General features: G+C 36.6%; 3 protein-coding genes across 3 annotated transcripts; all 3 read right to left on the reverse strand.

Moving 5' to 3' along the window:
- Positions 1-54: 54 nt before the first annotated feature.
- Positions 55-733, reverse strand: LOC116294755 (mitochondrial translation release factor in rescue). Its single transcript, XM_031702410.2, has 2 exons — positions 431-733; positions 55-281 (listed from the first exon to the last, which is right to left on the reverse strand). Exons 1-2 carry the CDS (start codon positions 650-652, stop codon positions 72-74), a joined length of 432 nt encoding a protein of 143 aa, XP_031558270.1. The 5' UTR covers positions 653-733; the 3' UTR covers positions 55-71.
- A 4,949-nt stretch (positions 734-5,682) lies between these two features.
- LOC116294713 (cyclin-dependent kinase 2-associated protein 1) lies at positions 5,683-7,138 on the reverse strand. The gene is made up of 3 exons (XM_031702358.2): positions 7,020-7,138; positions 6,754-6,906; positions 5,683-6,238 (listed from the first exon to the last, which is right to left on the reverse strand). The coding sequence occupies exons 1-3, from the start codon at positions 7,054-7,056 to the stop codon at positions 6,171-6,173; spliced, it is 258 nt and encodes an 85-aa protein (XP_031558218.1). The 5' UTR covers positions 7,057-7,138; the 3' UTR covers positions 5,683-6,170.
- A 3,026-nt stretch (positions 7,139-10,164) lies between these two features.
- Positions 10,165-15,078, reverse strand: LOC148909709 (uncharacterized). Its single transcript, XM_089032155.1, has 5 exons — positions 14,969-15,078; positions 14,312-14,390; positions 13,417-13,710; positions 13,008-13,115; positions 10,165-12,618 (listed from the first exon to the last, which is right to left on the reverse strand). Exons 2-5 carry the CDS (start codon positions 14,367-14,369, stop codon positions 12,452-12,454), a joined length of 627 nt encoding a protein of 208 aa, XP_088888281.1. The 5' UTR covers positions 14,370-14,390; positions 14,969-15,078; the 3' UTR covers positions 10,165-12,451.
- Between the last annotated feature and the right edge of the window lie 699 nt (positions 15,079-15,777).

Consider the following 15,777-nt stretch of genomic DNA (forward strand, 5'->3'; position numbering starts at 1 on the left):
CTACCCACTGCGCATGTACCACAGGCCACCCAATCACCAAGGAACGAAACAAAATAATAATAATAAAATATTTATTTATTTTCATTCGTATCGTTTACTCCTTGTTTCATGGCTTCTTCTTTTGCTCTTCTTTTTCTTTCATATTCATATTTTCTTTTCTTTTTGTTCACGATTTCCTGTCCCAAAACACTTTTGCTTCCATTGATCATGAAGTCTAGCTTTTTCTCTAGTATTTCCCTCGCTATAGCTCTGTTTCTTATCAGAGAACGAGATTGATGACACTATAAGATAAAGAAACGACGAGAAAATTTGTAAAGTTTTAATGGCAAATTCCAAAATGATTTATTTTCGAATAGTATATATGCAAAATAAAAATATAAAAAATATTAGCATGAAATGTTTTTCAGAATGAAACATGAATAAGCCTGACCTTGACTACCAGGCCAGTAGGTACGTGTTTCAACTCCACACAGTTGCTTGTCTTGTTTACTTTTTGTCCTCCTTTTCCCCAACCTTTCACAAACTTTTCTTCTAAATCGTCATTGCTAAGCACAATTCTTTGGTAAAATCGTAGTGCTGACGTAAAAAAGCTGTTCTTGTACGCTATACTAGTAAGAAATGAGTACATAAACTGACTCTTAAAAGCGAACATTGATAATTTTGATTAATAATCGTAATAAACTTTTAATCCAGAGCTGACCAAATTTTTAAGGTTGAGTCCGCCATCTTGTTTGTTGTGATGATACCGCAAAGAACTATGGGAAATGAACAACAAAGGAAGACCAACAGTGGGAAGAAAGGGATTGATAGTTTGATTCTCATTTTTCACACCATGCGCAAGACTTTGATGATATAAATTTATTTGTTAAAGTTTAATTCTTTACCAGAAAATAAAAGCGCACAAAATGGACTAGTAATACGATAATAGCGAACTTGTTTTGCAGCAGTCATGATTTTGTAAACCTTTCTTAGCTGTAAAATGATAAAAAAATAGTCTTATAAACGAACGACCACTAAGAACCAAATAATGGAATATTTAAAAAGAGTTACAGTGCTTCCCAATCACACAAGCCAAATAAGGTTTTGGTTGGAGCTCAATTAAAGTGTTTCCATGATATTGTTGGAATCTCACAAAGTTTTCAAGGGCACGTGCCTATGGAATGCCATGAAAACGCCTTGATTGACGTCCACCAAAACCTACTTCGCCAGGTGCAACAATGCTATTGAGGAGCACTTTAATTAATGTACAGTTAGAAAATGACTGTTCCTGATGTGGGGTTGTTAATGCAATCATTTTAGGAATCGGTGTGCTAAATAGCTCGTCAAGGCAAGGCAAGCGAATGCTAAGATTCTATGGCTTTTTCTCCCCCACTTTCTTGGAGTTTTATAAAGCTGTTCAGCAGAAGCCGGTTTATGGTCTTGATCAGACTTTTCGTCTTGAGGCAATTCTTCTTCTTTCTGCAGTTGGTTTTCTTTTTCGTTACTGTAATTGTTTAAGCTGCTCTCTACATGGTTAAAAAGGTCTTCTTCTTCTTCTTTTTCTTCTTCTTCTTCCTCTTCTTCCACCTCTTCTTCAAGAGCATTTGTTTGCAACAACTCCCTTACAATTTCTTGGTCTTCTTCACGTCCATACACTTCTGCATGGCTAAAGAAAGAGAGATCAAAATATTCTTCTTCGCTTGGAATCTCGACCTCTTGTTCTTCCTTGCTGTTGTCATGACTACACAACATCGAAAAACCAAAATCTTCCTGAGATTCTTGATTAGACAAATACTCATCTAGATCACTCTTGTCATAAAAAGCCAAGCAATAGCGACCGGAGTACGTCTTGGTTGCGCGCAGATGAGGATCGGTGTCGACATGGAGAATCAACTCCATCTCCTCTCTGGTACCAAGGGTCCAAGTATCACTTATATTGCGCAGTAGCCCTGTCTTGTAATCATGATCTACGACTGATAGAAATATATCTTTAAATCCTGCAGGCTTATGAAGCCGTATTCCCAAGACATGGGGACTCTTCTCTGGAGAACCGAAGACAGGAGACGATGGTGTTGGAGGAATGCTTTCTGGTGCGGATAACATGTCTTCTAGTGACGATAGAGAGAAACTTGCGTTGAAAATGCTTGTATCTTCTTCTTGGCTATTTGAAGACCACAGCTCTCGTGCTGTACCTATCTTTCGTTTGTGGTCAGTTCGTTTGATGCGCGTTAACTTAGATAGGACCTCAGAAAATGACCCTTGTATTGATCCTGAGAGAGATAAATGGGCTGCAGTTGGTAAAACATGTGTTGGCGTTAGTTCATTGTTTTGCACGTTGACTTCAGCGTTGTTGCAAGATCGACAACTTGAGGTTGTAATGACGCAAGAGGGCTTTCTAAAGGCGTACTGAGGAGTTTGTGCTGTGAAATATGCATTTGTATCATGATCGTTTTCTAAAGGAACTCTGCTTTCTCCTGACAAGGAGGGCCAAGAAAGGCTGCCATCTAAATCTTCTTTGCACAAAGGGTAAACCAATCCACTTTCATGGTCGGCACTTTCAAAATAGCTGTCCTCCACGTTGCCAGGAAGAAAGTGCATCTGATCCGGTAAAGAGCTCATTTCGACTGAGTCGTCCTCGTTACTATAACCCATCTTAGATTCTTTAGCTCGTTGTTCAAATTCCTGATTTTCTTCTTCTTGGTCCATCAGAAAAACAGGCCTGCGGACCGCTGGAGATTTAGGAGCTTGATCGACTTCGAAAGGAGAGGAAGGCGTACCACCATAGTCTGCCTTACTGCTTAACAAAATATCAGAAATCATGGAGATGAGTTCGTTGTCAGTAATGGCGCACATGTACTCTTGGTCTTTTTCCGGACCCTTGCAGTACCCTATCACATCTTCCTGGAGAAGGGAATTCTTTTCTTCATTTCCTCCTCCATCATCAGGTTCGTTCCCTTTGCTTTCTATTAGAATTCCACTAAAGATGTTGTTCAAATCGATAATTTTATCGTTGTGAAAATACTTGGGAAGCTCCTCAGATAGCACTTGGTGGATGATGTTCCTTGCTACTTGCTCATTTGCTGCCTGTCTTATCATTACTCGGATGTTATCTACCAGTATTAAAGCGTAACTGTCATCCAATTGTACGTTTTCGCTATCTGACGACTGCTCAGTTAAGTGAATTTCAGTAACATTGTTTATCGTACGAATTTCACTGCTTTGTTTCTGGTTTGCCTGGCTCTTATCTTGCGAATAGTTCCGGATCCTGGGATGCAAAAAGATAAGAAAGGATTTTATGAGAAAGGATTTTATGAGAAAGGATTTTATGAGAAAGGATTTTATGAGAAAGGATTTTATGAGAAAGGATTTTATGAGAAAGGATTATGTGAAAAGAAAACGAAACTACTCTCTTGGTCGACTGAAACTTCTTATAGGCCGCGCATCAGTGTATATGTAATCCAGGGGGACAATAGCGGTTTTCGTATGAGAGGGAAACAATATTCCAAATTCGTAGCCGTGCTTCTTACCGTAGCCGTAAATGCCCGTGTTGTGATTGGGAGAGATAACTAGCTAAAAACTAGTGTGAGCTGCTTCGATGTTTCTAATGAAATCAGTAGTAATGATAAAAAGGTAAATTATACACCGTGAAAAGATGAAAAAACGTATACTGACGTTTCGGACGCTAGTCCTTCGTCGGAGTATAAAAGTGTGTTGTGATTGGATGATCCGTATGAAAACAATTTGGAAAACCAATTCAATGTTACGGTATGTCGTATCGCGTACATGCTGTAAGTTAGTACCGAATGTTTTCCAGTCATACCAAAACCACTCTAGTGAATGAAACTAATGGCACAATCCCACCTACAGTCTGGCGGTCTGCGTATCAATCATGCAATGCCTAAATACATCAGGGCTTATTTTTTAATCAGCAGTATAGCAAAAAGGACAGGACAAATTTCAAATTTTAAAATAAGATCATATTTATAGAAATACAACATATGTTATAGAGTGAAGGCATCTAACCCGTGAAATAAAAAATGTCAGTCAACTAGTAATAGTCAAACAGACACAAAAGAAAACAATGGAATTAGGGTCTACTAAAGTGTATTAGTCTAACATCTATTTCAAGGGTATAGTGACTTTATTCTATTTGTCTATACTTTGTGACTGTACAAATGACTGTCCGTTTGTATGACTGACTGTCTGTGCGTCTGATCGTTTGTACGGCTTGCCCCTCTCATTTTTCTCTTACCAACATAATATGTCAGTTCCAAAGACATAGATGAGAACGTACAGAGCAACTACCACATGAGTCAAGAAGAGGATTATGTACGTCTTCTGGTCTTGGCTTAAATTGTTAAATACCATTGGTAACATTTCTGTTAAAAGAAATAAAACTTGCGTGAAGAAAAAAAAAACGACTGGCTCTTAGTTTGCGCAAGTGAAGTATATAGAGACTCCGCATTTATCTTTCTTGTAAATGCGATAAAATTTAAATAAAGTAGCTCAAAAAGACAATGAAATCAAGAACACGTACGATCAAAAAAAAAATCTCAAAAGCATCATAAATGAACGTAGAATTAGAATGTGAACTAACATCCATTAAAATAAATCATAATTTTCTTTGCGCGGTATTCTTACAGATATCGACTTTTCTCGATGTATGAAATTTTCCGCAATTTTCTTGTTTCCACATTAGCCTCGATTCAAAGTTAGAAATGCAACAATATGTCGGTAAATATTAATTCTCATTTTGCATGTGCATTTGTGTTTCTCACCTGTCTTTCCTACTCTTTGTTTTTTTTTTTTTTTGACTATTAAACAAACTGTCAACTGAACTTTAATTTTTGAAAAAAAGTAATTACGCACGTGCGCGTCTTGCGTCACTTGCGACTTGCGCGCCACTCAGAAAGCCACAGGTAGCCCACATTATATAGAAGTGGTTATATCAACGGCCACATCAATTAAGCGCACTACTATAAATTTCTTGCGCTAAATTTTTGGCCTATAACTTTCATGTTTGATTTTATTAAGGAAATTTAAAAATTTTTGCCAAAAAAATCTAACAAAGTGATTTTGAAAGACCAAAAAAATGAGAAAGTTGCAATTATGCAAGAGGCAATAGCTGCTGCATTTTAGAACATCTAACTAGTTCCAAGAGTGAGGGCCGGCACTTTGAAAACCTGTGGAACAAAATCTATTAGTCGATGTCTAAAGATAAATGATACAAAACAAAAGAAAACAATGGAATCAGAGACTCTAGTGTGCATTAGAGTAATGTTTCATCAATCTAATTTGAGATGCAGTTTTAAGTTTCTTTTGCTTTAAATACTACAAAATAATGCAATGTCTAGAGTACTAACTATAAGCATGCAATGCTTTGCACTGTTATTTAGCACTATTAATCAAACATTAGAATTATCATAATTCAGCAATATTTAGGTTGCACACTTTTTCTGGGTTTGTACTCTATAGTTTTATCAGTGTTATTTTACACGAATTAGTGCTAATATTATTACAAAGTAATGTTTCACAGAGAGACTGATTTTCCTCATACTGTGAAATAGTTAGTAGAGTAGTAGGGGCTATGAGATCTTATTTCCATCGTTTTCTTTTGTTTATTTGACTACTATATATTAACTATGAGAAATCGCAGTCTGAGAAAAAATCACTCCACATGTACTCTAAGAAAACAAAACTGCAAATGATCAATAAATTTATTCCCACATATTAATAAATTATTTTTTTAGTTTCTACTGTAGATACATATATTTGAGGTCTTTAAATAAATAAATCTTTTGGATTTTGTGGTCATATCATCAGTTATAGCTCCATTCTAGAGATTCTTTTTGAGATAGGAAAGTTTTGCTATTAACTTTTGTTTAGTGTCTGAGATACATCAAAAATACAATATTCATGTTACATTACATACGACTTTGGAAAGTTTTCAGTATGGATGCTGCTGAGGCATAGAATGAACAATATTCAGTCAAAATGCTTCCAAGGACATTGCGATCTAACAGTCACTACACTGCATCTTCCTACCATGAGTTAATGTTATCCATACAGGACTTGCTTTAATGATAATGATATGCTCCTTCAAAATATGATTCAAATAAAAGTATTCATTCATTCAAGGTAGGGAATGCTCTTATATTGGAATGCTTATGCTAGTTTGGTATAGTAGATTCTCATTGCCTTGCACACCTCTCTGTCTCAATCAGACATTCCCTAACAAGAGCTCTAGCATGCATAATTCCTGTGGAAATGAGGAAACAAAAAAGAATTGTTAGGGATTCTGAAAGCATTGATAGCAAAATAAGTATAATTGAAAAACAGGAAGACCAGTACTAGATTTAATGAAATAGCACACAAGAGATGTATGGTTGACCCACTGAGAGAGCTAAGTAGAGGCCAAACATGCCCGCAAGATCAGACATTTCTATGTGTGGTGGTGGTGATAGAAGTGGGGGTGGGGGTGGGGGCGGGGGGGAATGTGATGGTAAGGGAGAGTAAGGTGCTAAATTTTTAGTTTTGCAAGTAAGGCCTTGAAAAAGAAAATAAAAGTTTTGAGATTCTTCTTCCATCTTTCTTTTCCCCCTTTATCATGAATAATGAACACAGGCAGCCCAATAAGTTAAAATAGAAGTTAACATATTTGAAAAAATCACTCAATAACCTTAACCTTAGCTAGTCTAACAATGTAGCTAGCTACATGGGGCTGGCTACATGTACCTCTAGGCTAATAATACGCTCAAATAAGCTTACTTTTACCTTTCTTTAGTCTTTCGGATGCATTTTTGCTTCCTGCATAAGTTGGTCGAATATCTTTTCCTATTTCTTCTATAACTGCTAATAATTCCCCGTATTTACTTTGCGATACTTGAAGATTTTGGTTTGGCGAGATGGAAGAAGACGACGAGACTTCTGTCAAAGGAACAATAAAGATACAGCATGCTTCAAGGTACTACCTATCTATAAAATGAAGTATTTGAAATGAAGTTTTAAAAATTTGTGATATTATTCAACTGTTATCTTACGGGCTTTAGTTTGAGGTATCTGTGATTTCGGATCCATTTAGAGAAAAACAAGACGAATCAAAACTGATACACAAAGTCGCAACTAAACAAAGATGGCGACGGTGTATTGTTACATCCGGGATATGAGATCATGACCCCGATGCATGCTGGGCATCCAAACAAACAAATCAAATATTTTATTTGTGTAAAAAAAAACTGTTGTTACGTTTAACCTTTCATTTATTGCGAAGAAGGTTGTTTTCAGCATAGCCGAAACGTCAAGTCATGTTTTCTTTTACGTTTCCCATAGTAAAAACCTTATGTCATCGTTACGTGAAATCCTCATGAAAACTACTTTCTCAACCAGTCTTAGTGAAATACTACTCTTATCTATTAAAAAACTTGTGATTTCAAAACTGAAATAGAAAAGAGAAAAACCTGAAAAGACGCTTGGAAATTGGAAATGCGGGGAAAATGGCATTTCAAGAACGTCCAATTTTTACACGAATCATAGCCCTCAGAATCCTTCGAGGCTTTGCGCATTACCGTCTTGAATTCTCAGTGTTAGTTTTATAGCCTTACGGATTTTAACAATAATAATAATAGTAATAATAATAATAATAATAATAATAATAACTTTATTTAACGAAGGTATACAATTTATCGTACATAATTTTCAATTGGCCTTCTCAATTATAAAAACTAATTACAAAGTATACAAGCTAAATTAGATAATTAATATAAATAATAAAATTTAGTTATCAATTGACACGGTTTTCTTTGTTATTCATAAGGCTTTATTTTTATTACAACCCTCATAAACAATGGACAAACTTAAAGCCCGGGGAGGGAATTGAAATGCAGCAGGGAAGAGCGGGGCTGATATGAATTAATCTGATTGGCTCATTATGAATCGAAGGTCAATATATAGTTATAAACCCGGTTTATAACTATATATTGACCTTGAATTTATAATGAGCCAATCAGATTAATTCATATCAGCCCCGCTCTTCCCTGCTGCCTGACGAGTAAACTATCTGGGGAATAATACTATTCTACAGAACTAATCTAATTAATGTTTACATTAAAAAAAAACTATAGAGATATGTTTTCTAAACATTACATTATCAAAATCGTTGCTAGTGCTCATAGTTTATGTGTTAAAGTTTACATCACAGTTTTTAAAATAATAATTCTTACAAACTGGGTTTTGCTCATCCTTTTCACTACATTTCTTCTTGTTTTCCTGGCCGCCATTATCGAGATCTTCGTTAGGTCTTTTTGCCGTAGATGTGGTACATTCATTGAAAGGCTTACCTCCACTGTCAAAGCACTTGGAAGTCGCTGTCTTGACACTTACACTTGGCCTTTGGTATTTTTGAAGGCTTCTTTCATCTCTATGCCCGGTTCGTTCCAACTCCATTGCCATACAGCCACATGTGATTACGAAACCCTAAAATCTATGGTTTTCTATTATCATCTGCACTTTTGTTTAATTAGCATCATAGATTTCCAGAACATTAAAACTATGTGCCACATTACCTCTGTAGGGACTAGAGGGCATTAGTAAATCCCTTTATAATCAACTCACATTGTTCATGCTCTATAGACAACAAGGGAAATATAAAAACAAAGCGGAAAATGTTTACCCCTTTTGTATACATTCTAAACTTCCAACTGAACCACGAATATTTTTTAAAATTCTTTTTATTTTCATTATCTTAAAAGTCTAACATCAGAATATTATAGAAAACCTTCTTAATTGATAACTAAAATAGTTAGTTACCTCGAACGTCGGCAATAAGCCATATACATCCCTCGGGATGTATATGGCTTATTACCTCCGTTCTCGGTAACTAACTCTTACATATTTCATGAAAAAAAAAAGCGATATAGAATGTAACTTAAAATAAAACTTAAAATAACGAAACAGGAAAATAGAATAAATAGGGGTAAATCTGATACTAGGTGTCTAATGCAAAAGGATTATCATATAAACTAGACGCTATAAATTTACGATAACTATATTTGAAACTAGCTAAGAAACTTGCGTTTCTTATATCGATTACATACCGACGATGACATTACCTTTTTTTTCTGTGAAAACCTAGCTGTTTCTGTGAAAACCTGTTTAGAGCACTTCGTTAACAAACTCAAAACTATGTCCTCTATGTTTTTTACTGAGATTACAACTTCGTTGGCAAATAATTAGATGGCAGTATGGTACACAGGCATTGGCACATTTGCCAAACGCAAATGATTAGATTCCTAACCCCAGTCATGGGAAACGTTTTTATGAAAAAAGATTATTGATAAAGTATAGGAACTTACCTGAATAGGACTCGGCGGTGAATGGGATCTCAGCATCCATAGCCGTGTCCGAAATAAACGTTCCTGGATGACAATTACCTTCCCTGCATTCGAAGTTAAGTTCACGTAACCTGTGTTCATTTGTATCCTGTGGTGAACCCTCGACTAATTTGGTCGCAATTTTAGTGAGATTTTCATTTGATAAATTACACTTACTCCTGCCACCCAAGCTATCTGGTTTGCTTGGAAAGTGTTTTTTGTTTTCCTGTATTGAACCATTGGCGCCAATTTGGAGAGTCAACTCAGAGGAAGACATTTCAACGTCAGCCATACAAGGTGGAAAATTCTTTTCATAATTTTCATTCAACTGTAGCGGCGTATCTTTTTGTTTGTTAATAACTGTTAGTTGTACTTCTTCGTCTTTTAATTTTTTACACAAGTCAGAGATTCGATTTAGAGATGCTTTCGATACGTCACTCCACATTGTTATTAGTCCTGTCGATGAGCCTGAAGTCGCACTTGTATCAGGGTGTTTTGATGTCAATGTACCCTCTGCTATCCCATGTTCCTTTTCATAAAGCTTCGAATGATTAATTCGACTTGTATGCCGTGTCTGGCATTCAAACGACGATGACGATAGACAATTTGTGGACTTTTTCAGCGAAGAAGTAGAAAAAGAGCTTGAATGGATGGCAGTCCCAGCAGCGGGCGAGCTACGAGAGTCACTGGTTTGCGGGTAGTTGATATCTTGAATACTTGCAGAGACGCCATCTTGCTTTACGCTTTATAATAATAATAATAATAATAATAATAATAATAATAATAATAATAATAATAATAATAATAATAATAATAATAATAATAATAATAAAACTTTATTTAAAGAGGGGACACACAACAGTTACAATAAAACACATCGTACTGAAAACCCAGTGGCCCTCTGAAAATTAAAACAATAAAAAACTAAGAAATACTGAAAAATACATAATCGAGAAAAAAAAAAAAAATGGAAATGAATCAACAAAATTTAACAACAAACTAAACGTGAATAAAAAATAAATAAAATTAAGGAATCTCTAATAAAAAAATAATAATAACGTAAGACGTTTCCTCCAAGCCAAGAGCACCGCAGCACAGCTCCACTCCAAGTCCTCAGGCCGCAACCTGGAAGACCTGGGGTGAAGCTGGCACGGAGCCCCCATGACTCAGAACAAACGCCTTACATCGTTACTAAAATGAACATGACTTTCATACAAATGATCTAATAAGCTAATAAAATGTTAAACTTTCTTTCTGATATCCTAAGTACTTAACGTACAAACCCTTTTTGAGGCCCTTAATTGATTGTGATTGCTTAATGTCATTGTTCATACTGTTCCATAATTTAATGGCTCTAACAGTAAAAGTTCTACCACCCTCGGTCTGTCGATGAAAGAGGGGGCACCTAAAACTATATTTCTTAAAACGAGTATTTCTATTATGTATATCAGCGTTCGTAAGAAGGTTTTCATTCATATATTCAGGGGTCTGTCCATCAATTCTCTTATACATAAGTGCTCCGGTAGTAATAAGTCAGTTTCTTGATAAAATGGTATCCAATCGAGAGAATTGAACAAGTCTATCGATCTAGAGTTCATATCTGCTTCTGTGATAATCCTTGCAGCCCTCTTTTGAAGACGGAATAATCTATTAAGACTATCTGAAGAGCATGATGACCAGACAGGAGAAGCGTAACTTAGAGTTGGTTTTATAATAGTACTGTAGTAGATTTCCCTTTGTGAACGCTTCAGATACGGACTAATCCTTCGCAGAACACCAATACGCTTAGATACCTTAGATGATAGCTCCTCGACATGTGCTTCGTAAGTTAAGTCATCGTCTAAGACCACACCAAGAAGTTTATGCTTTTCAACTTGTTCTATATTTGATCCATTGATTGTTAAGTTGAATTGGGATTGTTCACTGTTCATGCGTTTCCGTAGGCGTTTACCAGCGACAAGCATGGCCTTTGTCTTGCAATCATTGACAAATAACTTATTTATCCTAGACCACTGACTGATAGAACTCAAGTCCTCATTCACCTTGCTAGATAACACAGGGCTATTTACCTTTGAACTTAATGATAAAGTAGCATCGTCTGCGTAGATTGTTACTTTCGAGTTTGGAATGTAAAGTGGCATGTCATTGATAAAGATCAGGAACAAAATTGGTCCCAAAATGGAACCTTGTGGGACACCATGCTGTATCTCTAGAAGAGAGGATGTTGTAGAGTTCACTTTAACATATTGTTGTCGGCCAGATAAATATGAGGTAAACCACTGAAATGCCAAATCCTCAAATTGGTACATTTGCAGTTTTCTAAGAAGAATACCATGATTAATGGAATCAAAAGCCTTTTTAAAATCGATGAATAACAAGCCGGTGACTTTGTCACTGTCCATATCAAAAAGGATCTGATCGGTAAGATGAATAAGCGCAGTGGCAGTTGAATGTTTAGCTCTAAATCCTGATTGATATTTGTAAAGAAGGTTAAATTCTTGAAGGAATGAGTTCAGTGACTTGGCAACATGCTTTTCAAAGATTTTTGAAATAACAGATAAGACGGAAATAGGACGGTAATTACAGCATTCCTCACGTGGCCCAGCTTTGTGGATTGGACTAACCTCGGCTATCTTCCACTGACTGGGAAAGGTGCCTTTGGCTATCGATTTATTGAAAAGCGTGGAAATAGGATCAGCTATCACAGGGGCAACCAGTTTTAGGATCTTTGTACTGATTCCATCAGGGCCTGTTGCTTTGATAATAGGGAGTTTTTGAATAAGATCTTTAACTTCCTCACATGTTATAGACGGTATTTCAAAGACATCCTCTTCCCCAAGCCTCGATGATATGAAATATCTTAATTTATCATCAGTGAAGTTATTGTCATTACACTGCAATTCATCGGAGAAAGTTGAGGCGACATTCACAAAAAACTGGTTCATAGCATCCGCGATGTGTTTTGGATCTTGGATTTTTTCATTGTCAATCTTCAACTCAGAAATCCTTGTTGATGTTTTTGCTGTTCCATTTAACACTTTTATTGTGCTCCAGATTCCTCGCCCGATATCACTACTGAGCTGTCATTTTCCATTTTGCCGTACTTAGTTGGTTTGACTGAAGGGTGGCTTTTTTTTTGCAGATTTGATAACATTTTGAGTTCCCATTACCTCTTCCATGGGGCTAGGTCTATGTTTTTTGTTGCCCCAACTTTTTGATTTAATGCCTCTCTTAGCTTCGTGACGTTTTAGGTATTTTGTAGTGGGCATTTCTGGAAAATAAAGCTTGCGTATTAAAGTAAGCTAAGTTTAGCAGTTTTCTAACGCTTTGCTATTGCTAGTTTTGAGCCAATTCCAAGAAATGAAACCATGGTGGCCTTAGTTTTTTTTGTCAGAACGGAGTCAAGAAGATCGAAAGCGGGAAGCACAGGGTCGGCGCCGCGCCGCGCCCGTACCAATCCGATCTGGGTTCGAATCCCGTGCTCGGTGTCGTATGTGAGTAAAGTCGTTTGTCTGTTCCCTCCTGTGCTTCGAGGGTCTTTCTCAATGGATTTCCGGTTTACCTTGGCAAAAACAACCTTCTAAATTTTAATTCGATCTTTGGATTTTCACTATGACCTAGTTGGAGGGCTATGGACTTCGTTTTGTTGTGATAACTTACCTTCAGTACTATCTGTCTGACAGTCATTCGCCCCCATAACTCCTGTAGGGAATTTGTCACCAACAGCATAAAATGTAAGATTCTCTATATAATGTTTGCAGTTGTTATCTGTGTAATTAAACATAAAAGAATGATATCAACTAAAGAATTCTTCCGAGTTGTTTGAATTTTGTTTAGGATTTGTCAGGTCCAGCCCTGGAGCCCAAAGACCGATAAACCAACATATAGACTTTCGCTTAGTCCGCCGCCCGCTTTTTTTTGTTGTTGTTGTTTTTTGTTTACTGGGCGCACTTCGTCGGTCGCTCGCTGCGCTCGCAAGATTCTCGCTTCGCTCGAATTAAAAAACTCCGGGGAAACAAGAGAGGTCGACTTGGGGCAAGTCTAACCAACAAATCGAGTCAAGACTTACTCAGCATTCGATGCTCTTCCAATTTAGCCAAATGTCTTTTAATATGACGGATCATTTTTTGCACACCAATAAGACCTGATAACTCTCTTCGGCAAGCTGACACCAGGTTACATCGGTATGTTACTTGCCGCAGACTTGATCTAGAGCGCCCGATAACTGGACTAAACCTCACAGTAAAGTGCTGTAAGAGCTCAAGGCCATTCATCTGGCAGATATCTTGCCAGGTATATTTCTTGAAGGAGTTCTGGGGAAAGGTTTGGTCCCATGGTGGGACTGTGTAAGGCAGACCAAGCTCTATGAAACGATGGAAAAAAGTTAGAACCTTATAACTTTAACCTCAGAAACCTATGATTGAGCTTAATCAAACCATATTCTCATATTCCATCCTTTCTTCCATTTTATTTTTCTTTCTTTCTTCCTTTTTTTCGCTCCATCTTTTCTTTGTTCCTTTCTTTCACCTCCTTCCCTTCTCCCTCTCTCTCTCCTTCCACTATTTCTTTCCGTCTTTGCATTTTTCGTTCGTTCATTCATTCATTCTGTTTTTCCAATTGGTTTTCCCCCTTTTTTTCCCCAAAAGCGACAGTCACTGACCTTTGGGATAGGGGTAGGGTAAGTTGTCAGAGCGCGCGCGCGTTCGACAGTTCCCGCCAAATCAGAGGACTGTAAATAATGGAACGAAGAGAACCATTTGCTCCTTCCTCCGCAAAACCTATCAAGCTATAAAATTGTCATTCCATCTGTGAGTTTAATAGTCATGCTCTGACTTTGATAAGCTGAGAGGTTGTTTTAAGAATTTGATAAAATAGAAAAACATCCTGGACAAGATGCATGTCATATCGATTCATATAGTGATTTTAGCATCATACAACCATCCACTGCTGTTAGTTTTACATACCGTTGAAATGCAGATTATTTTCGTTCCAGTAAAGACCATCGTCAGTAAAGCTCGTCATCGTTAACCATATATGATTTTTCTGAATATTAAAAACGAGAGTAAAAAGGGCTTAAAACTATATAATCTATAAGTTAACCACTTAAAATGAGAATTGATTGACGGCAGTATTAAATGCTGCAAAAAAACCGTTTGCTGTCACATGGATAATTCAAATATAATTTTAGAAATACAACCTAAATTCAGTGAGTTTTCACCCTAGTTAAGCTAAGAGACCGTTCTTTATCTAGTTGTATAAATTATGTTCTTTTATTATGTATAAATTTGAGGAGATTTCTGTGTGTCATTCATTTTCTTCAAATGTGAAGAATATTTGAAAAGTAATGAATGCGTTACTCTATCCTTCTATCAAGAGATTTATAAATTCTCCAACTCCAAAAAAAAAAAAAAAAACTACGATTTCTAGCTACTAACAGACTATGGAATGTTTAGTTTCTCATCAAGGAGATAATTGGTAACATAGTTAAACTCTTAAGCCTTTTTTTAAGGTCATAGATAGTACGCAATGTCACAGACAGAAGCTATATTCGATCGTGACAACGTCCTCGGAGACAACTGATCTCAAGTCTAACGGCAAGAAATACCAAGTAATTAACTTACAACGGAGCGATATGATGATGATTCTTCACCTTTGCGCCAGTACAAAGAGCCGTAGTTATTTCAATAAAGTAGTAGAGTCACTCTGGAACACTTGAAGAGCCTAAGAAGCTCGACGGTTATCTTCTCTGAGAAAACACAACAGTCATTTTGACAGCAGACAGTCCAAGTCAAATCCACCAATCAGCGTCCTTGTATACGTACGATCTTAGAACAGTCCAGGGTAAACCAAGTGACAATTAGCCAATCGTTATTGTCCAACAATGATTGTTCTAAAATGTCAGTCAGGCGAGTCCAGTTTGTAAATGTACGAGAAATGGTATGGGAAAATATTAATGGGAATTAATAAGAAGTGTTGTTTTAGTTTGGGATGTCATATATATGGGGCCTTACAATTACGACTTCCAAATTATGGTATCGGTTTAATTAAATAACTCCCTCCCCCCCCCCCCCCCACAAAACAAAACAAAACAACAACAACAACAACAAACAAACAAGAAAATACAAATTTTTCAATTTGTGACAGACAGACAGAGACAAAGTGACGTAGTGAAACTGAAATAATAATTGTATAAAAATAAAAAAAGAGGGATTCTTTTTACATATGACGGACACTCGAACCATGAACACTTCAAGGTTTTTTTGACTTTTTTTATCCAATCACAGCTCTCTGTAGAAACAATCGAATTTTTAGGCGCCATCCAATCACAACAAACGGAGGAAAATCTTTAGATGTTTTCTTTTTAGTTCACTACGTGTGAACTAACTACTGCTAGACTGCTGAAGCACAAAGTGCAAACTTTCAATAATTT

The sequence above is a fragment of the Actinia tenebrosa genome, unplaced genomic scaffold, assembly GCF_029948245.1.
Source record: "Actinia tenebrosa isolate PJP-AT-01 unplaced genomic scaffold, QUT_ActTen_1.0 PGA_scaffold1__47_contigs__length_23844297, whole genome shotgun sequence".
NCBI classification, from domain to species: domain Eukaryota; kingdom Metazoa; phylum Cnidaria; class Anthozoa; order Actiniaria; family Actiniidae; genus Actinia; species Actinia tenebrosa.

Excerpts from the sequence above, each read along its gene's own strand:
- LOC116294713 (XM_031702358.2), bottom strand. The coding sequence starts at position 7,056 with ATGGATCCGAAATCACAGATACCTCAAACTAAAGCCC. Across the intron at positions 6,907-7,019 it reads GATACCTCAAACTAAAGCCC|AAGTCTCGTCGTCTTCTTCC; the intron begins GTAAGATAACAG and ends TTCCTTTGACAG. Across the intron at positions 6,239-6,753 it reads ATCCGAAAGACTAAAGAAAG|GAATTATGCATGCTAGAGCT; the intron begins GTAAAAGTAAGC and ends TCATTTCCACAG.
- LOC148909709 (XM_089032155.1), bottom strand. The coding sequence starts at position 14,369 with ATGACGAGCTTTACTGACGATGGTCTTTACTGGAACGAAAATAATCTG. Across the intron at positions 13,711-14,311 it reads AAATAATCTGCATTTCAACG|AGCTTGGTCTGCCTTACACA; the intron begins GTATGTAAAACT and ends ATCGTTTCATAG. Across the intron at positions 13,116-13,416 it reads GGAAGAGCATCGAATGCTGA|ATAACAACTGCAAACATTAT; the intron begins GTAAGTCTTGAC and ends TTAATTACACAG.
- LOC116294755 (XM_031702410.2), bottom strand. The coding sequence starts at position 652 with ATGTTCGCTTTTAAGAGTCAGTTTATGTACTCATTTCTTACTAGTATA. Across the intron at positions 282-430 it reads CTACTGGCCTGGTAGTCAAG|TGTCATCAATCTCGTTCTCT; the intron begins GTCAGGCTTATT and ends TTTATCTTATAG.